Source organism: Eubalaena glacialis, chromosome 7 (genome assembly GCF_028564815.1).
Source record: "Eubalaena glacialis isolate mEubGla1 chromosome 7, mEubGla1.1.hap2.+ XY, whole genome shotgun sequence".
Classification (NCBI taxonomy): Eukaryota; Metazoa; Chordata; class Mammalia; order Artiodactyla; family Balaenidae; genus Eubalaena; species Eubalaena glacialis.
This window is the reverse complement of record NC_083722.1, coordinates 24,639,440-24,661,063: the sequence shown is the minus strand read 5'-3', so window position 1 is coordinate 24,661,063 and position 21,624 is coordinate 24,639,440. Positions and strand designations below refer to the sequence as shown.

Sequence of the window (21,624 nt, the reverse complement as noted above, 5' to 3'; positions counted from 1 at the left end):
GCTGAGATAGTAGCCAGTTTTGGGAAGTGAAGTAATACACTTCTAGATAATCCATGGCTTATCAAAGAATAAATCAGATGAGAAATTAGAAAACTATGGGAATGTTAAAATAGATTTTCAGTACATGTGATATGCAACCAAAGGAATCTCCAGAGGGAAATTTATAGATTTAAATGCTTATATTATAAAAGGAAAAATATATAAAAATCAGAGACCTAAACTTTTATCTTAAGCATCTAGGAAAAGTAAATTTAACTTGAAAAATAGAGGAAAGGAAATAATAAAGGTAAAAGAGAAAATTAATACAATTGAAAATAAATGTATAATAAAGAAAATTAACAAAACTAGAAGGTTTTCTTTCTTTTCTTTCACTTTTTAAATAAATCACCTACAAGATTGCTAAAGAAGAAAAAAAAAATCTAAATTACAAATTATTAACACCTCAATGTAAAAGATAATATTCCTAAAGATCCTACAGGCATTAAAAAGATACTAAGAAGATATTATAAAGAATTTTATGCCAGTAGATTTGATATTTTAGATGAAATTCATTGAAAAAACACTAAATTTCATGATCTATTTCTGTGTAACAAATCATCCCCAAACTTAGTGGCTTAAAACTGTAGCTATTTGATGATTTTTCACAGTTCGAAGAGTTGGTTGAGCTTAGTGGGTGGTTTTCATGGAGGGTCTCTCACATGGCTGCAGTCAGACAGTAGCTGGGGCTGGGGTCCTCTGGAGGCTCATCTGGGACACTGAGACACTCTCTCCCTCTGCATGAAGTTCCAGTGCCTCTAATGTGGGCTATGTGGTTCCATCAGCTGTGCAGACAAGCATGATGCCTCAGGACTCCCAAGAGAGGAAAGTAAAAGCTACAAGACTTCTTTAAACTTAGCTTCAGAACTTGTGTGGGGTAATTTCCATCACATTATAATGGTCTAAGTGAGTATAGGGTCAGTCCAGATTTAAGGGGAGGGGATATACAATCTACGTCTCCATGAGATAAATGCAAATAATTTGTACCCTTCTTTAATCTACCCCATATAATTTACCAAAACTGACTCAAAATAGACAATCTGTATAGTGGTACATCTGATAAAGAAAATTAGATCATCCGTCAATTGAAATCCAAGGCCCCGTTTGCTTCAGTGTTAAATCTTACTAAATTTTTCCAATCCACCTGAAATTGGTTTTTATTGAAATTTGACTAGGTGTCACATTAAATTTCCTTAAATGGACCTTCAAATGACCTAGCAGCATTTATTGAAAAGACCGTCTTTCCCCCATTGCTCTGCAGTGTCACCATAGACCAGAGCACTGCATTTGTGAGGGGATCTGTTTCTAGAATTTCTCTTTTGTTCTGTTGTGCAGTTTGTCTATACTTGAGCCAACACCACACTATATCAATTAATATATCACACAATGTTAACTCATATAGCTTTCATTATCTTGTGCTGAATTTCTTCCAGGTTTTTTTTTTTTCTAATTTTTCAAAATTTTCTTGGCTAATCTAAGACTATAGTATTTACATGTGAATTTTTAAATTCAGCTTGGCAATCCTCCCACACCACCACCACCACCAACAACAACCACAAGAAAACCCCAAAACAGTGAAGAAACAAAACAAAACTAGCAAGGAAACCAGCAAACAAAATTCCTTGCCATGATGTTAATGAGATTTTTACTGAATTTAGATTAATTTAGAGAGAACTGACATCTTTAAAATATTTACTCTTATGATCGATCTCCAAACTTTGTATTCTCATCATTTATGTAGTTCTATTAATTTCTCTTAATGATGATTTGTAGTTTTCACTATAGAAATCTCACTCATCTTTTATTAGATTTATTCCTTGATAATTGACAGTTTTGGATGCTATTGCAAATGGTATCATTTTCTTGATTCCAAGGAATGCTCCCCCCCCAAAAAAAAACCCCACTGCTACAACTAATAAGAAAGTTCATCAAGGTTGCAGAATTCAAAATCAACCCAAAAAATCGATTTGTATTCTATATATGGCAATGAAGGCATTAAACAAAAAATACGTATACAATATCATTTACAATCTGGTAAACTGAGGCCCACCAAAATTTTTTCAAGACTTTATTTGAGGGACTATCAATTCAAATCCAGCAGTGCCAAACTGAAAGTGGTTAGGAGCACTCCACCAACACAAGCTGGGGGAAAGATTTTTATAAAAATGAGGCAGAAGGAAAGAAAGGAAATTATTTGATTGGCTATAACTTAAGTGGCCGCCTTACTTGCAAAAGCCTAGTTGGGTGTTTGTGACTGGTTGCTCTTAAATTCGTTTTCTGGGATACGAGTGCATTAACGGATATTAGATCTGGCTTGGGTTTGGGTTTGCTTATGCAGGCTACCAAGGCATTCGAGCCATCTCAGTCTAATGGCCTCCTTGTGTAATTACTTCAGCAATTCCCCCCTTTTGGTCATCCTCTCATGTGTTTGTTATTAGCACACTCTCAGTTATCATCAGGGTGACTTGTTTCGCTGTGAAACTTATAGGTTATGAAATCACTTTTGAAGAAGGTTTTTGCTGTTCATCTCATTGTTCATCTTATTTCTGTTTCTCAAAACACAGTGAGACAATCTGATGTATTAATGGTGCTGTGAACACCTATAAAACCCTTGAGAGAACACAGCTCGTCAGGGAGACAACAATGATGGCTATCAGAAGGAAAATACCAAGAGACTGAAATATGCATCTATTCAGAGGCCCCATGAACCAAACCATTCTGTACCAAACAAATAAAAGAATGTACATGAAGAGGCACTAATTTCTTTTAGCCAAGTGGCTTAATAATTTTTTGTATTTGAGTTTCTACAATACCAGAGGTATTTGCAGGAGATATTTGGTATCGCAGATTCCTGTGGCCAGCAAGTAATTTAAATTCTATTATCTAAAACCACCTGTTAGGTCAAAATAATCCTTATGCCAAAGAGGCATATTGTGTGGTGGCATATTCTGCTACCCTTCGAGGTCATGCTGCCATGATTTGTGCTTGTTTTGCTTATTTTTATTTTGCTTCTCTTAGATTTTTATCAATAGGCTGTAAAAATTTTGAAGAAAACTAATGGAATTTATAATATCACTAAGCATGATATCTAACTATTTTGCTTGCATTTTAATTTGAAATTTTCATAATAACTCAATGTGATAAAAATTAGTTTCAGTCTAAGTTAAGAAAATGGGTAAAGTGATGAAAGGGAAAAACCTACAACCAAGGTTACTCTACCCAGCAAAGATCTCATTCAGATTCGATGGAGAAATTAAAACCTTTACAGACAAGCAAAAGCAAAGAGAATTCAGCACCACCAAACCAGCTTGGCAACAAATGCTAAAGGAACTTTTCTAGGCAGGAAACACAAAAGAGGGAAAAGACCTACAAAAACAAACCCAAAACAATTAAGAAAATGGTAATAGGAACATACATATCAATAATTACCTTAAATGTAAATGGATTAAATGCTCCCACCAAAAGACATAGACTGGCTGAATGGATACAAAAACAAGACCCGTATATACGCTGTCTACAAGAGACCTACTTCAGACCTAGGGACACATACAGACTGAAAGTGAGGGGATGGAAAAAGATATTCCATGCAAATGGAAATCAAAAGAAAGCTGGAGTAGCAATTCTCGTATCAGACAAAATAGACTTTAAAATAAAGACTATTACAAGAGACAAAGAAGGACACTACATAATGATCAAGGGATCAATCCATAAGTTGTAAATATTTATGCACCCAACATAGCACCTCAATACATAAGGCAAATGCTAACAGCCATAAAAGGGGAAATCGACAGTAACACAATAATAGTAGGGGACTTTAACACCCCATTTTCACCAATGGACAGATCAACCAAACTGAAAATAAATAAGGAAACACAAGCTTTAAATGACACATTAAACAAGATGGACTAAATTGATATTTATAAGAAATTCCATCCAAAAACAACAGAATACACTTTCTTCACAAGTGCTCATGGAACATTCTCCAGGATAGATCATATATTGGGTCACAAATCAAGCCTTGGTGAATTTAAGAAAATTGAAATCGTATCAAGTATCTTTTCTGACCAGAACGCTATGAGACTAGATATCAATTACAGGAAAAAATCTGAAAAAATACAAACTCATGAAGGCTAAACAATACACTACAAAATAACTAAGAGATCACTGAAGAAATCAAAGAGGAAATCAAAAAATACCTAGAAACAGATGACAATGAAAACACGATGACCCAAAACCTATGGGATGCAGGAAAAGCAGTTCTAAGAGGGAAGTTTATAGCAATACAAACCTACCTCAAGAAACAAGAAAAATCTCAAATAAGCAACCTAACCTTACACCAAAGCGATTAGAGAAAGAAGAACAAAAACCCCCAAAGTTAGCTGAAGGAAAGAAATCATAAAGATCAGATCAGAAATAAATGGAAAAGAAATGAAGGAAACAATAGCAAAGATCAATAAAACTAAAAGCTGGTGCTTTGAGAAGATAAACAAAATTGATAAACCATTAGCTAGACTCGTCAAGGAAAAAAGGGAGAAGACACAAATCAACAGAATTAGAAATGAAAAAGGAGAAGTAACAACAGACATTGCAGAAATACAGAAGATCATGAGAGATTACAACAAGCAACTATATGCCAGTAAAATGGACAACCTGGAAGAAATGGACAAATTCTTAGAAAAGCACAACCTTTCGAGACTGAACCAGGAAGAAATAGAAAATATAAACAGACCAATCACAAGCACTGAAATTGAAACTGTGATTAAAAATTTTCCAACAAACAAAAGCCCAGAACCAGATGGATTCACAGGCGAATTCTATCAAACATTTAGAAAAGAGCTAACACCTATCCTTCTCAAACTCTTCCAAAATATAGCAGAGGGAGGAACACTTCCAAACTCATTCTACAAGGCCACCATCACCTTGATACCAAAACCAGACAAAGATGTCACAAAGAAAGAAAACTAAGGGCCAATATCACTGATGAACATAGATGCAAAAATCCTCAACAAAATACTAGCAAACAGATTCCAGCAGCACATTAAAAGGATCATACAACATGATCAAGTGGGGTTTATCCCAGGAATGCAAGGATTCTTCAATATACGCAAATCAATCAATGTGATAACCCATATTAAAAAATAGAAGGATAAAAACCATATGATAATCTCAAGAGATGCAGAAAAAGCTTTTGATAAAATTGAACACCCATTTATGATAAAAACCCTCCAGAAAGTGGGCATAGAGGGAACCTACCTCAACATAATAAAGGCCATATGTGACAAACCCACAGCCAACATTGTTCTCAATGGTGAAAAACTGAAACCATTTCATCTAAGATCAGGAACAAGACAAGGTTGCCCACTTTCACCACTATTATTCAACATAGTTTTGGAAGTTTTAGCCATAGCAATCAGAGAAGAAAAAGAAATAAAAGGAATCCAAATCGGAAAAGAAGAAGTAAAACTGTCACTGTTTGCAGATGACATGATACTATACATAGAGAATCCTAAAGATGCTACCAGAGAACTACTAGAGCTAATCAATGAATTTGGTAAAGTAGCAGGATGCAAAATTAATGCACAGAAATCTCTTGCATTCCTATACACTACTGATGAGAATTCTGAAAGAGAAATTAAGGAAACACTCCCATTTACCACTGCAACAAAAAGAATAAATACCTAGGAATAAACCTACCTAAGGAGAAAAAAGACCTGTATGCAGAAAACTATAAGACACTGATGAAAGAAATTAAAGATGATACAAACAGATGGAGAGATATACCATGTTCTTGGAATGGAAGAATCAAGATTGTGAAAATGACTATACTACCCAAAGCAATCTATAGATTTAATGCAATCCCTATCAAACTACCAATGGCATTTTTCACAGAACTAGAACAAAAAATTTCACAATTTGTATGGAAACACAAAAGACCCCGAATAGCCAAAGCAATCTTGAGAAAGAAAAATGGAGCTGGAGGAGTCAGGTTCCCTGACTTCAGACTATACTACAAAGCGACAGTAATCAAGACAGTATGGTACTGGCACAAAAACAGAAATATAGATCAATGGAACAGGATAGAAAGCCCAGAGATAAACCCATGCACATATGGTCATGTTATCTTTGATAAAGGAGGCAAGAATATACAATGGAGAAAAGACAACCTCTTCAATAAGTGATGCTGGGAAAACTGGACAGCTACATGTAAAAGAATGAAATTAGAACACTCCCTAACACCACACTCAAAAATAAACTCAAAATGGATTAAAGACCTAAATGTAAGGCCAGACACTATAAAACTCTTAGAGGACAACACAGGCAGAACACTCTATGACATAAATCACAGCAAGATCCTTTATGACCCACCTCCTAGAGAAATGGAAATAAAAACAAAAATAAACAAATGGGACCTAATGAAACTTAAAAGCTTTTGCACAGCAAAGGAAACCATAAACAAGATGAAAAGGCAACCCTCAGAATGGGAGAAAATATTTGGAAACGAAGCAACTGACAAAGGATTCATCTCCAAAATATACAAGCAGCTCATGCAGCTCAATATTAAAAAAACAAACAACCCAATCCAAAAATGGGCCGAAGACCTAAACAGACATTTCTCCAAAGAAGATATACAGATTGCCAACAAACACATGAAAGGATGCTCAACATCACTAATCATTAGAGAAATGCAAATCAAAACTACAATGAGGTGTCACCTCACACTGGTCAGAATGGCCATCATCAAAAAATCTACAAACAATAAATGCTGGAGAGGGTGTGGAGAAAAGGGAACCCTCTTGCACTGTTGGTGGGAATGTAAATTGATACAGCCACTATGGAGGACAGTATGGATGTTCCTTAAAAAACTAAAAGTAGAACTACCATACGACCCAGCAATCCCACTACTGGGCATATACCCTGAGAAAACATTAATTCAAAAAGAGTCATGTACCACAATGTTCATTGCAGCACTATTTACAGTAGCCAGGACATGGAAGCAATCTAGGTGTCCATCGACAGATGAGTGGATAAAGAAGATGTGGCACAAATATACAATGGAATATTACTCAGCCATAAAAAGAAACGAAATTGAGTTTTTTGTCGTGAGGTGGATGGACCTAGTGTCTGTCATACAGAGTGAAGTAAGTCAGAAAGAGAAAAACAAGTACAGTATGCTAACACATATATATGGAATCAAAAAATAAAAATGCTTCCTATGAACCTAGGGGCAGGACAGGAATAAAGACGCAGGCGTAGAGAATAGACTTGAGGACACAGGGAGCGGGAAGGGTAAGCTGGGACAAAGTGAGAGAGTGGCATTAATATATATACACTACCAAATGTAAAATAGATAGCTAGTGGGAAGCAGCTACAGAGCACAGGGAGATCAGCTCTGTGCTTTGTGACTACCTAGAGGGGTGGGATAGGGAGGGTGCGAGGGAGATGCAAGAGGGAGGGGGTATGGGGATATATGTGTAGGTATAGCTGATTCACTTTGTTATACAGCAGAAACCAACACAACATTGTAAAGCAATTATTGTCCAATAAAGATGTTAACAAAAAAAAAAGAAAATGGTAATGCCAACCTCAGTGTCCAATCTCATGCCTCCTTAAGTCTAAAATGCATGGTGTTGATTTGGAAATCCTGTTATATATATGAACACTCCTGTATTCTGCTCACTGCTCCACCACCATCTGTTCCCCACCATCTGTCTCATCCATTATCAGAAGTCTTCCTTAGGATTTAAGATTCACTCTCCTGAAGATCCAGATATCTCATTGATTTGGAGGCTTAAGAATCCAAACCAGATTACGAACCTGTTGCTAAGTCATCTCTCAACAAATAAACTCTACTCTAGGGTTTTCTATATAAGGACCAGACCACAGCAACTGGATTGCTGGCAGATCCTCTGAATGGACTTGGGTCCTAATGAACCGGACTATTTCTGATTAACTACAGAGCCTATAAGATACATTCAGCGTTCAGACATTTCAGGATGAAAGGATCACATATACTCCCCAGCCACCATGAAGAATTGGCTCAGATACCAAAAACTCCACTTAAGACCCACTCAAAGTTTATTGTATTCAGAAAAATCACAATTGCAGTCAGAAGAAACTCCAAATAATAAGTATACAAGAGATAGCCCATAGAACATTCAAAAGGTTCCATAGCAGAGAAAGGATCCTATGGGCTCTATTCCAAAGGCATTACATAGTGATAACAAAAAGACAGTGGAAAACGGAGGGAAAGCCAATACAAGAAGGAGCAATAGACAGGGAATAACTAGACATTAGAATTTGGAGATTGTAGAAGACGTCTTTACTCTTAGAGTAGCTAAAGGGTCGGGAAGTGCTGAAGGATGGTTGTCGTCACTGAGGTGAACAATTGGAGTACTGCCGGGTTTGTAGAGCTATTAAAGCAGAAATATCTTCATCGATCTTTTCTTTAACAAAGTCCATTACCTGTAGCAGGACACACACAGTTACTATAGAGTTTAAGATGAATATTTTGAGCTCTTACCTTCAGATTCCTTCCTCTTCACCTTTAATCCTTTGACTTTGGAACAGTCTCTTAGTATTTGTGTGACCTCTTGTAAATACAACCTTTCCAACCTTCCAAGTAAGCACGAATGAGCAGACCATGCTTTACTTTCTCTTAGACCTTCTGACACTATTTTTCAGAATGGGGTAAAAACAGGCTTTGGCCTCCAAGAGATTTCCACTTCATACAATGAATCTACCCTAAACCCCAAAGAGTGAAGCTCTGGAAATGCTTCAGAACAGATATCCTGCTCAGGAAATATAAGCCAGGAGGAGTCTTAATCTTGAAGTTGACTTTCCCAGATCACAGGACTCAGTATTCTAATGTGAAACAATTATTTTAGGTACTGGAGATAAGTTCTAAGACAGGAGGTGTGGTTTTAGGGGCACATGTATGGAAAGGAATGTAGGACTGTGAGGCTTTGGAGTATCAGATGATGGCAATGTCTGATTTTGTCCAGCAAAGATAAATCAAGGGCCATGACTTTTGCACTTGTTTTCCCTTAAAGGCATCACATGTCCTTTCCCTCACTCTGTTTCCTTCCTCTGGATCATTCCATATATGTCTTCCTCTGACCACAGCAAACCCACCTGCAGGTGCCTCACAGAGGCCCACGGTGTTCAACAGTGTTGCCTTTGCGCACGCCCTTGATGATGAAAATGGTCCCAACAATGATGCCCACCAGAGCCACAACCAGGCCCAGGGCACACACCGTGTTCTCTGTGGTCTCTGGGAGGGGGGTTGGAGCTTCATACTCTGGGGAAAAATAAATCAGAGTACAGAATAATGCATGTGGTAGGGAGCAGCACTTAGGACCAAATATAGGGTACTTAGTCAAAAGAATATTTTTCCATCAACTAAATAAGAGGAAGACAAGATGATGTATTAAGGGAATTACAGATTAGAAGTGGGGAAAGCTGAGCAATGGGAGACCAGGAACAGGAATTGGAGCAGTTGTTATGAAACAGTTAGGGGACTTGTGGCCCCAAAGGGCCAGACACATGTATCACAGGAGGAAACCGTAAAATACAGGAGATTGAAGGATGGTTCTTACCCCAGTGCTTGAGAAGAGGCTCCTCCAAACCCCAGTGCTCCACCTTGCAGTCATAGACATCTTCGGTTGAGGGCACGAAGGGGAGGTAGTGAAACTTGCGGAAAAGGTGGTCATTCCTGGGCAGGAAGACTGTCTCTGACACTCCTGTGGTGACAGGTTTGCCATTTTGAAGCCACGTGACATTGATCGCTGGTGGAGAAAACTTGTCGATGAAACAGATGAGGATGTTGGGCTCTCCCTGTTCCACAGGGGTGTTTGAGAGCACAGTCACTTCTGGAGGTACTGGGGGACAGGTGACAGAAATTAGCTTTCCCTGCTTAGCCCTGCCCTTCTCCCTCCCACCAAGGCTGAAAAAGCAATTGAAATTGTGCCCTGAGAATCTGTGTCATGGTCTCAGATACCCAGCTCTAATACCCTCCCCCACGAACGGGAACCAACATTGAGGTGTAAGATACCCAAGGACCTCATTCCTGGCTCCCCCAGCATGGATTCAGGGCAATGACTTTATGAGAGACTGTGGATGCTAGAGACGAGATGTGAGCACATCAAGAAAGGAACAAACTCATAAAGTTCTTGGGCTGGTGGCATGAGAATTTGGAGCTTGCATATGGCAAGAACAGGTCCCTGGGAGGGAAAGGCAGTCATATAACATAACACAAAGAGCTGAAGTATCTATCAAAAGCTACAATTCCCAAGTCTAGGAGTGCAGCAGAGAGAGGTACCATTGGTGTTTGGGGTGTGGTTGGAGCGCTTTATCAAGATGTCCAGGTTGGCTTTTCCCACAGCAATATTGGCCAATGCACCCTGAGCCTGAAAGCTGGCAAAATTTCCAAATTCTTCAAGCCGCCACACTGTCTCCTTCTTTTCCAAATCCACGTGGAAAATCTCATCACCATCAAAGTCAAACATAAACTCGCCTGATTGGTCAGGGACCAGAGAGAATTCAGCCTGGATGATCACATGATCCTCTGAAAAGACAAGAAAGGGAATTAGGGTGGGAACCAGGAGAGAGTGTTGAAGAAGAACCCAGGATGTGAGACACACACATGTGGGCAGGGGTAGTGGAAAGAGAGGGCCAAGTGGAAAGGAGGAGTGACGGAGAGTAGGGATGAGTGGGAAGATGAGGCCTGGGTGAAGGACATTCGTGTTCAACAGAGCTGGGAGTGGACAAGCAAAGGTTCAATGTAGAGAGTGTGGATTGAGGAAATGAGCGCTGAAAAACTAGAGTCTCGTGAAGCTTTTGTTTGACTCCATGTTACTGCCTGAGAAATGATTCCCTCTTTAGAATTTCAGCAGTAGCCCCTAAAAGAGAAATGTTCTCTTACTCTCTTGACCTAGGAATTAAATAATTTAAGCCAGAATCCCAGGGCATGTCTCAGAGCACCATAAATCTAAGAAGAGAGAAACAATGTTTAAAAGGTTGGGTTTGAACTCTGGAATCAAATTAAATCTCGAATTCTCATTCAGCTACCTAGTGATCTTGAGTAGATTACTTTATCTATTTATATGTAGTTTTCCCATTATATTCCACTGTGGTTTTGCTTCTATGTTGGGTTTGTTTTTAAGATGAAATGAGACTAGTTTTAAGTAATTTCTTAGTATATCATCGGGATTACAACAAGTACTTTAGCATCAGAAACTGCTTTATGTTTAAGGGCCAGACCCATGGAATATATGACTGGAGATTGTGGTAGCCAAATAATTAAGTTTGAGACCTTGTAGCATTGTAGAGCACTCACTTTCCTGTATCCACACCCACACCCTGCATCCCTCTGAGGGAAGTATTATATTTGGATTGACCTCACCAACGTTCCCTTGCATCTTAAAGATCTTTAGATTGAGACTGTCATTAAGGGACATATTCTATTATGGTTGATAGTGAGAATAATCTGCACCAAGGGAATAATGGACTTGAAATAAGAAAGCTACAATTGAAGAGTATGCTGCCTCTGTGGTGCATGTAAATGAGCGGCGGGTTTTAAAATCCGACTGTATATTGATAAACCTAGGGATTTATTTAGCATTTGCAGCTACACACACACACACACACACACACACACACACACACACACACACACATTCTAACTTCCTCTTTTAGCTCCAAGGGAAGCTATCTTTCCTGGAAGGCATCCTTGTATGTGGCTCTTTCTGGGCAATAGAAACCTACACTGTCATCATGGGTCTTGGAGCTAGGTTATTACTTTACCTATTTCCAGTCTACCTGCCACCTTCTTTGGGGGGCACTCTGGGCGAAGAAGGTTTTTTCACAATACACCTTCACAACGGCACAATATTTGCTCTGGAGATGGTAGAGAGTAATATCAGACACTTCACTTCCTTACTCATTTTTCTACTCTCTTAAGAATATTACTAAGTTACAGTGACCAAAGATCCTTTTAAGATCCACTGTAATTGGGGTTATCACCGTCCCAAGAGACAGTAAATTAAATGCAATTCATATCAGCATGCCTGCCCTTTTCCCTCCCCTGGGTGAATGGTTGCTTTTTGGTGATTTTCCTTTCTAGTGATCTTTAGTATAATGTCTGTGCTCCAAATAGGCTGACAGAATTGACAGGCCAAAAGATAGCTACCGTGGCAAAAATAGTTAAGAACAGGTGTCAAGAAATCTCATATTTTTTTCTGATTTAACCCTCATGAAATTACATGAGGTTTTTAATTTTTACTAATTTTCCAGGAATGAAAAGTTAAAGAGCAGAAAGGTATCTTGTTAATGCCTATCAGAAAATATTTCCCTGAAAGTTTGGCTTATATCAAAGTCAATAGTATTAATCAGTATACAATTCAGTTTTGCTTCTCTAATCTAAATTTTACTTCAATTGCTGGTGAGCAGAGAACTCTTTTAACTACAATTTATTATAATGTTAGAGTTAGACCCAGAAAATACCTGTCACTCTTCTTTTTCACTCCAAAGATCGTCTTTCAAATGTCCACAATTCACTTCTCCGATGCTCTCAGAACTTATTTATCCCTACTTTTGATTCTTTCAGCACTTACCTGTGATAGCCCATGATTCCTGAAGGCTTATCAGGACAGTGATGAAAAATACTGGTATTGGGACTCCAATTATGGCCATTTTCTTTTTAGGTGTCTCGATGAGGGTCAGTAGAGCTCAAGGTGGGTCACAACAGACTGGAATACAAGTAAAGAGAATGTAGGGTGTCAGAGTCTGACTGATTAAAATTTAGAATCAGTTGAGCTGCAGCCAATCAGAAAAATCGTTTGAGAGGACACTGCTGTTGCTAAGGGAAGGACTTTTGCAAAGGGTCCAGGAAAGGTGATGCTTTGTTCATTAGATGAAAAGGAACTTCTTTTTTTTTTTTTTCCTATTTATTTATTTATTTATTTATTTATTTATTTATTTATTTATTTATTTATTTATTTATTTTTGGCTGTGTTGGGTCTTCGTTTCTGTGCTAGGGCTTTCTCTAGTTGTGGCGAGCGGGGGTCACTCTTCATCGCGGTGCGCGGGTCTCTCACTGTCGCGGCCTCTCTTGTTGCGGAGCACAGGCTCCAGGCGCGCAGGCTCAGTAGTTGTGGCTCACGGGCGTAGTTGCTCCATGGCATGTGGGAATCTTCCCAGACCAGGGCTCGAACCCGTGTTCCCTGCATTGGCAGGCAGATTCTCAACCACTGCGCCACCAGGGAAGCCCGAAAAGGAACTTCTTAATCAATCAAACAAACTCACAACCAACAAAAAGAACAAAAAAATCGAGTTTTCAAGAATGATGGGCAATCACTCAGAGACTCTTCCATCCCAATCCAAGTGCCAGAAATGGATCTGCCTGAAGCACATTAGTGAGAATAGAATCAATGGAAATATCCTAAGATGAGAGTTAATGGCAGATCATGTCTCTGTGCTGTGACAGCCGGGGAATTTATTTAAGGGACAGTAGTTCATCTAAAAAGAAGGTAAATGGTCAGGCTATGAGGAATGCCTGAATCTTGGCAGTGTCGGGTGACAGAGCTGCCCTTAAGGCACCTCTTAACTGCTTCAGGCTCCCTCCAGTGTCCTAGACTCCAAGGTGGCCAACTCTGCCCAAGAGTTTGGGATCCCTGACAGTTCAGGAGAACATCAGAAGAGAAACTCTGAGTTCCAACACTCCCAAAGCTGGAGATGTATGGAAAGCTACACCTTGGAACGTAGGTAGTGGTTACTGGAGATAGTAGACTGGAAAGGGGGAATCCTATTCCTAATTCCTGTTACCTTAAATATGTCCTGAGATTGGAAAAGACTTCTGGGCACATACCTTTCCTGAAGAATCAGATAGATGAATAAAGAGAGTAAATGGGGCAGAGCTTATTTTACCTGGAAGACTAGAGATAATAACCTGTAGGAGGGCTTTACCATTACTTCCTCATGATGAAAGTTCTGATTCAAAGAATTTATCTTGATGTTCACTGTTGAGAATACTGAAAGTTAGCACATGTTGACTGACCCTCATTTTTTGAAAATATAGCAAAATAGAAAGGAAAGTGTTAAACCAACCCTAGAAAGGGCTGGAATCCAAATACTTGCAAGGAGGAGAGACCTGGCAGTGAGGCGGCTCATGAGATGGTGAGTTTACTCTTTAAGATCAGTCATGACACATATACTTAGGGTGGGTTTTCCACAGTGTTTTCTACACTGCTGAGGTCTTATCCTGCCCTACAACTCCCCTCCCAGTTCAGAAGAGCCAAGACTCTACACATGGCTGATTTTCTGATTGTATCTAAGGGCTTTGGACATCCTCTGATACTGACTTCTAGATGCCTGGGAGGATGCACACACAGTTCTGCCCTAAAATTGTTGAGGACTGTGTTTCCTGGAGGCACTGGAATGGGCCAGAGGAGACTTCTACAGTATCAGTCTCTGCTGAGAGTCTGATCCTATAATTTAGGTTTGTCATCTCCTCTATCCTAACCTCCTCTAATCACACTTAACCAATATAATTTTTCTGTGTTTGCCCTTTGCTGGCTGCCATAATGCCTTGTTCTTACAAGATGCTCAATATATGTACAGTAAACTCAGAGACTATATATGTCTCTGTGTTCTACATGTTGTAATAGCACCTTCAACCCAAGATGTTGCTCAGCAACTTATGATGTCGTTTAGTCCTAAAACACTGATTGGTTCTCCTCATGAGATTATTAAACTGGGGAGTCTTTAGAATAGACTTTCAGTTCCCTTTCTCTGTGATGAGAAAAAAGTTTCTATTTGGACATTAATCATGGTTCCCTGTTTTCTCCTGACCTCTAACTTCCTGTGTGTTTGCGGGAATTTCTGAGGGCACCTGAATGAGGTTGTCTCGGGAACATTAAAAGGCGAGGAGCCTCTGTACTAGTCGGAGTTCATTCAGGAAATAGAAATCCCTGAGGACACCCTAAATGGGATTATTTGTTACAATTCTACTCTATTATAGGGAATTATACCTCAAAACTGTTGGAAGCCTGGAGGAGCACAAGTCAGTACAGACCCCTAACTTTGAGAGGGAGGGACCTGTAGGAGCCACTGCTGACATCATGGCTCCTCTAGAGCTCAGGGGGAAGGAATGTCTTGGGAACACAAGGATGCTGCCAACACAAGACCCCTGTCTGTGAACCCTTGTATCCACGACCTGAGAAACCTTCAGCCTGTCTCTGCTTCCCGAATCTCACAATCCTAAGTTTCACTTGCAGAATGTAGACCACATTCAGAAACCGGGGGTAGGGAGAGCCTGGGAAATGTAATATTCTTGGTTTTATTCCCTACTATACAGACAAGACCATAGAAGCAAATAGGAATTTTTTTTAAAAACTACTAAATGCAAATATATCTCTCTACCTCTATCTCTGTATCTCTATTTCCCCCATAGTTCACTCGGGTTCTCCCCACAGTCCAAACTTAGAACCAGAGAAAATGTTATTTTGGAGTAAAAGGCGAGGGCTTGGAAATGAGATCGCTTTCTCCTTGGACCCAGGTCAAGTCTGGGACCTCGCTGCTTCATGTTTGTGTGGTTTGAGCTCTGAGAGCCTCCAACCCCTTCCTTTAGCTGCCTTTCCCTCCTTTTCCCTCTAGCACTCAGAGTCTTCATGGTGTTTCTCCTGCTGAGGACTTCCTACCAGAGGATCTTTGGGGATATTGATCTAGGCATTTCTTCCCCAAGTCCCCGTGTAAAAAACTCTCCTTGTTCTCTATCATGTCTCCTCTCCATCCTGAGAGGGGGCAAAGGCTAATCTGCTGAAATAAATCTGTGTCAGACTGAAAACTGCCAACTGATGACATCAACAAATGTGCTGGGATGATGGGTTAATAATGGACCTTCCTAAGATGTCCTGTGTGAATAAAGGGGTCCATGGTGTTTGGGCTCATCTCTACCCTGGGAGGATGAGAGTTTGAGAGTTTGATTCATTTTTTTCTTTACCTCCACTTGAAATCTGATGCTTCAAAGGCCTGAGTTTGTACAGGCTCTCAGGGGTGCGAAATCACTTTTCTTTGTGTAGCTTTTGTAAATAAGGATTTGCAGACACACACACACACACACATTCACACACACGTGGGGAGAGGGGTTGGAAACTTCAAATCCACATCTCGGAATATTTCCACAGGCCCCATTGTTATGATTTGAGCATCTAGAGTCAGATTGTTCTATAATTCCCAATTTTCTTGTCTCTTCTAATAGGCTGAACTTGGTAGTTGAGAGACTGTGAAGGAAAAGTTTCATTCGAAAAATCACCAGCGAAGCCTGAGAGTGGCTGCCTTCACCAGCTGCCTCCTTGTGCCTGGACAATGGCTGATTCACTCCTTCAACTTTCTGTTCCTTCCACGTTTTGGCAAATTATTTTCAGAGCCATTTCCAGCTCCATCTATCATCTTTGCCACCCTGTGGCAAAGTTAAACGTGAGGAATGAATCCCTAGGCCTGCTTACTGGCTGGATTAGGATAAGGAAGGTGGTAGAAGATGATCAAAAAGTACCTTGTAGTTAGGTTTCAAGTCTGAATGTTATGATAAATGAAAGAGATTTTCAAAAAATAGAGGTCATGATGAGAAGGTGGCTCTCATGCGCATTGACATAGCACGGGTCAAGCGTAGAGTGTAAGAGGGAAGTTTGTTAGGTGATCACAGTAGAACACGGGAGAACATGAGTGGGTGAATGTCATCTAACACACAGGGCATTTCAAGACTTAGATAGGATAATACATGAGAAATGACCAATGCCGTAAAATGCTTTAGCAAAATCAATGTTTTTATCTAACTATGATGAGAGAGAATTACCTATTTTTGATCTAAGTTTACTTTTGAACTTTGAAGTTTTATGGTAGAAAGAAAAGCGAGAAATCGGCCAGAGAACTGTCATTGGTTTTACTGAAAGTCTTTTTTTTTTTTTTTTTTTGGTACGGTCTTTCTCCCTTACCAATTAAAATATTACTAATAAAATAGTAAATATCATATTAAATATTACCATTATATTTTCTACCATTATATTTCCAATTTATTCTGAGGAAACCGAGATTTACAGAAGTCTAGCCCTTTGGTCAATGTCTCACTTAGAAAGTGGGAAGGTAGTTTTGTAAATCACGTCTCTAACTCTATAGCCAGTAATATGTGGAGTCCAATAACGAGTCCATTCAAAACACTAAAACCACTCCCATCACAAATGCAGCCTCAGGTGGGGATGACAGTTGTTTTGTCTTGTACACCGTGTTTATTGGTGAATATTTTAAAGGTTCTTAGTAAACGTGGCTTTCCTTTGAGGTTGTTTTGGGTTTTTGGGGGGTTTTTTGTTTTTTTTCCCTAAAGCGTAGTGAAAGTGGAACTAGGCTTCCCTCTTGTGGTCAATAGTATTTAATTCTTCATATCAGTTTTTCTGACATTGAGCATTCAGAAAGCTAGTGAATGATCCAAGATTTTAAAAATCAGGATGCTTTAACTAATTTTTTCCTCGTGTACATACTCAGAAATTCCCAGATGTGTTTGATCTAATTAGGTTGCTTAAATGGTTTGCAATTTAAAAACCTTTAAAACCTTTTTATACTAAGCATCACAATGCTTTTTTTTGGATAAGCACACAAACAAAACATGGAATGTGTTTCTTTTAAGTAATTTGAAAAATAAAATGATGCTTGATAAAGAAAACAAGTAACTAAATCACTTTCATTCTTGCGGGTAAAAGTTTAATACCCTTTCTATTTCTCCAGGACAAATTTAATCTTAGACTAAATCTCTAGCTCTTTTTAGGAAACCTAAGAAAGGAAGAATGTCAGCTAACTTTCTAGACAAAATTATCTATTGTAAAAATGGCTTTTGCTTGGTAAGTTGTATTTGGCTAGGAGGAATATCTGATGAATTATAACAGGTGTGGGAACCCATACATAGCTTGGGCATCTCTGAATGCAGTGACCCTTGTAATTGGGCATGCACTTACCAGGGGTCTGGAAGCTACGCTCATGAACTTGATGCAAAGGTCATTGACTCCAAAAAGATGAGGATTCTACCGCAGGGTAGATGCCACTTTCACAGGTGTAAATTCATCTTGCACCTAAGCTGTCACTTAGGGGCGAGGTGGGCAGAGACCAGCACCTGGTCTGCATTATGGACTGTTTCAAGAACTTCTCCCACAGAAGAGAATGATCAGATGCTGCTCCCTTGAAATGCTTTGATTCTGTCTGCTATCCTTCTGAGTGAATCTGAGAGCTAAGTAAGCCTGAATATTTGATTAAACCTAAGAAGATTCCCTGGGCCTTCATACACGGACCGTTTTCATTTTATTTATTTTTTGCACATATATGTGTATATGAGACATCCTCAGTGTTATTAGAGATCCCCCTCTAATAAGTGTCTGCTTCTACATTTACACAGATAAAGGGGTTACTAATGTCCCATCTTGCTTTGATCACTCTTCCCCCATTTTCCTGTAGTAGGACCATAGCCCCAAACAAGTCTCCTTATCACCACCACCTTGTGATTTATCAAAGTGGCAGAAAGTTTGAGGCAGGTAGTTTCCCTATATGTTCATGATTAAGTCTAATAACCAATGGGTTTAACTTCCATATGACATTTAACATTTGTATTTCTTCTGATTTGTCCCAATGTACATCACGTGAAAACACTAAAAAATTTTTTTTTAAAAATAATACTTTTGGAATCGGTATTTGAATATCCTTAAGATGCTATTTCTATCTTTAGACTCATAATTTTTTTTTGCATGACGTCACTCTTGCTGTCTATCGACACTGCTTTGGGAATCAAGAAATTCTACCGTTTCTCTTTGTGAATTGCTTTGCTCCTACCTGCATGGATAATTTAGGTTTTCAATATATGTGGATTGCAGGAAACACGTTTCTGTCTACTCTGAAAGCACTCACAGCACAGGAGAGCACCTCTTCCTCTGGCCTTACCCTGTCTGGGATCGTCTTGATGCTCAATGCCAGGGAGACGTACCACCGCTGCAGCCTCCTCCCTCGTACAAAGCTGGGACTTTCCTTAAAAAGCTCTCTAGAGCCCCCAAAGGAAGGTGTGGGCAAAGGGTCCTCCATCCCTCACATGGATTGATGCTCACCTGGACTCTGCAGATATCCCTGGGATTCTGGGGAAAGGGGTGGGGAATACAGTGAACAGGAAGTCTGTGAAAAAGTGAGATGAGAGTTACCATCATTAAACCTTTAGGCACATAAAGTCCATGATCTGGAAAACCTAGTCTTGGGTAGGAGCTTTTATAACACTTAGGATGTGTCCCTGATGGTGACCTCACATGAATGGTGGAGGTATGTTCCATTCATATTGCTTGCACCATGTCACACCTGGATCATGCACCAGTGTACTCACTGGGCATCATTAAACAACCAGGCACTGGATGACACTGTTCCCACGTGTCCCCTCACAGGCTGGTTTCAATGGCACTCCTGTTGCAATTGGGTAGACTTTCTGTCAGGCTTCTGTGAAACTGATGTCACATGTGGGGAAATAACTCAACGTATTCAGCTGCGGTATGGGCTGTTTTGCCCTGGACGAGACAGCAGAGCAACTGCTGATAATGGTCAGCAGCTAGAGACCCATACTTGCTTATGCAGAGCCTTGTAGGCACGTCTGGAGGCCAAGAGAGAAAGCCAAGAGTGACGATCAGGCACTTAAACTGCACAAAGAATCAATTTCTGCTTTATGCTGGCTCCCACCTGGAGAAGGTATAAGGATAAAGTTTCAAGTAGGGACGGCTGTGTGGTGCTGGGCAGTGAGATAAGGGTGGAGGGGAGGTGATAGGGCTGCCAATGACCCCCATACCCACTCAGCCTGTTCAGACCCCAAATCTGAAATCACAAGGATGGGTCTCACCAGAGGTCCAGTACACAACACAGAAGACCCTGGAGAAAAGGTAGGAGCCCTAGAGATATACATATTTTTTTCTTTTGTGAAGGATCTGATACATTATTGTGAGTTGCCCTGAAAGAGAAGCCGGTTCTTTGGATTATATTCCTGTTCTGGAGGCATCTCTCACCCTTGACAATCTGCCTATATGTTCAGCATGCTTCAAGGTGATGGCTCTGGAAAGTTGGAGCAAGTTTGGTGCAGAAGGTCAGGGTCCATAAACCTACAAAGTTCGTCTCTCAGATTGGCTCTGATGTGCTAGGGTGCAGGCCAGGGTTGGAGGGGGCTTTGGTACTTTCCTGACAACATTTTTTTGCCATTCCTCTTCTCTGTTTAGATTTATTGCTCCTCAGTCCTACCAGTCTTACTGCTCCCCAAGAAAAATTGCCCAAGGGGCATATGAGTCTAGTTATTGCAAAATTATGTGCAGTAGGAAAAGACTGGAAACAGCTCAGATGTCCATTTCAAGTGACAGGTTGAACAAATAAAGTACAGACACACAACAGCGCAATGAAGCTGTTAAAAGTAATCATGAGGGAGGGGAGGACAAGCAGAGAAGCCCTAGAATAAGGGACTTTTGGCCTGGGCTTTGCAGGTATCGGTAATTGGAGCAGCAGAAGCTACAACTGAAGGCAGAGGCTGGAACTGGTGCCCAGAAGAAATAATGTCACTGGACCATGGAGCCAAACATAGAGCTTATCGCGGAGAGCTGCCTAATTTTGCCAACGGTTCCTGGATTTTTCCTCACTCTTCTCCTCTGCTGATGTAAATGTTTCTTTATGATAAAAATCTCTGAATGGTTTGCAGACCGGAGAAAAAAATCTGACCATGTGAGCAGCTGCAGACAGCGCTCTCCCCACGTGGACCTGCTCCTCCTTGGTGATATTTCCTGCTCTGTGTCTTCTGATTATGTCAACTACACACCAGTCATCGTGCACCAGGAATTAATTTCAGCTGAGCTGATCTTATTTAGGCAAGAAGTGAGGATTGTGGGACTGCTGAGTTCTTCCAGGGGGTGGTCACGTCCATAAGGGAATTATGATTATCGTGCTGCTTACAGAGCGCTGTCAGCACGGAACGCTATCAGAAAGTGACTGGTTACCATGCGAGAGTGACTCTAATGCCCTACACAGTGGCCAACAGGAGAGATCCAATGCTGAATATGCACCACTCCGAAAATCCAGGTGAAGGTCACTTTCAATAGCCCTAAGAAAGTTATTTATGTTTGTGAATTTAGCTATAATTTATATGAAGATATATAAAGTTATGTAACCATTCAATGGTTAACAGATACTTAAGTTGTTTTCAATGTTTCGGTCTTATGAATAAAGTTGTTATGAGCTCACAACAGTTTCTCTAGGTGTATATTTAAGAGTATAATGCAGTATGTACCTCTTTTCAATGTTACTATGTAATTTTGACTTCCAAAATGACTGCATCAATTTAGACTCCCATCAGCTGTATACTGGCAGAAACATTGTTCCACATCCTTGCTTACAACGGATATGTTTTGACATTTTTATTATTTTTCCAGTGTGTTTTTGGTTTGCATTCCTCTGATTAGTACTGAGGCGGTTGAACGACTTTTCCTATTTGTACATAATTTAGGTATCTTGGCTGTAGAATGTTTCTTCTTGCCTTTACCACTTTTT

The 21,624-nt window shown here is 39.9% G+C and overlaps 1 protein-coding gene across 1 annotated transcript; it reads right to left on the bottom strand.

Annotated features, from left to right (window-relative positions):
• Positions 1-8,089: 8,089 nt before the first annotated feature.
• LOC133095148 (HLA class II histocompatibility antigen, DR alpha chain) lies at positions 8,090-12,799 on the bottom strand. The gene is made up of 5 exons (XM_061196085.1): positions 12,648-12,799; positions 10,355-10,600; positions 9,633-9,914; positions 9,169-9,334; positions 8,090-8,499 (listed from the first exon to the last, which is right to left on the bottom strand). The coding sequence occupies exons 1-4, from the start codon at positions 12,724-12,726 to the stop codon at positions 9,180-9,182; spliced, it is 762 nt and encodes a 253-aa protein (XP_061052068.1). The 5' UTR covers positions 12,727-12,799; the 3' UTR covers positions 8,090-8,499; positions 9,169-9,179.
• Between the last annotated feature and the right edge of the window lie 8,825 nt (positions 12,800-21,624).

Excerpts from the sequence above, each read along its gene's own strand:
- LOC133095148 (XM_061196085.1), bottom strand. The coding sequence starts at position 12,726 with ATGGCCATAATTGGAGTCCCAATACCAGTATTTTTCATCACTGTCCTG. Across the intron at positions 10,601-12,647 it reads GGAATCATGGGCTATCACAG|AGGATCATGTGATCATCCAG; the intron begins GTAAGTGCTGAA and ends TTGTCTTTTCAG. Across the intron at positions 9,915-10,354 it reads CCACACCCCAAACACCAATG|TACCTCCAGAAGTGACTGTG; the intron begins GTACCTCTCTCT and ends CCTGTCCCCCAG.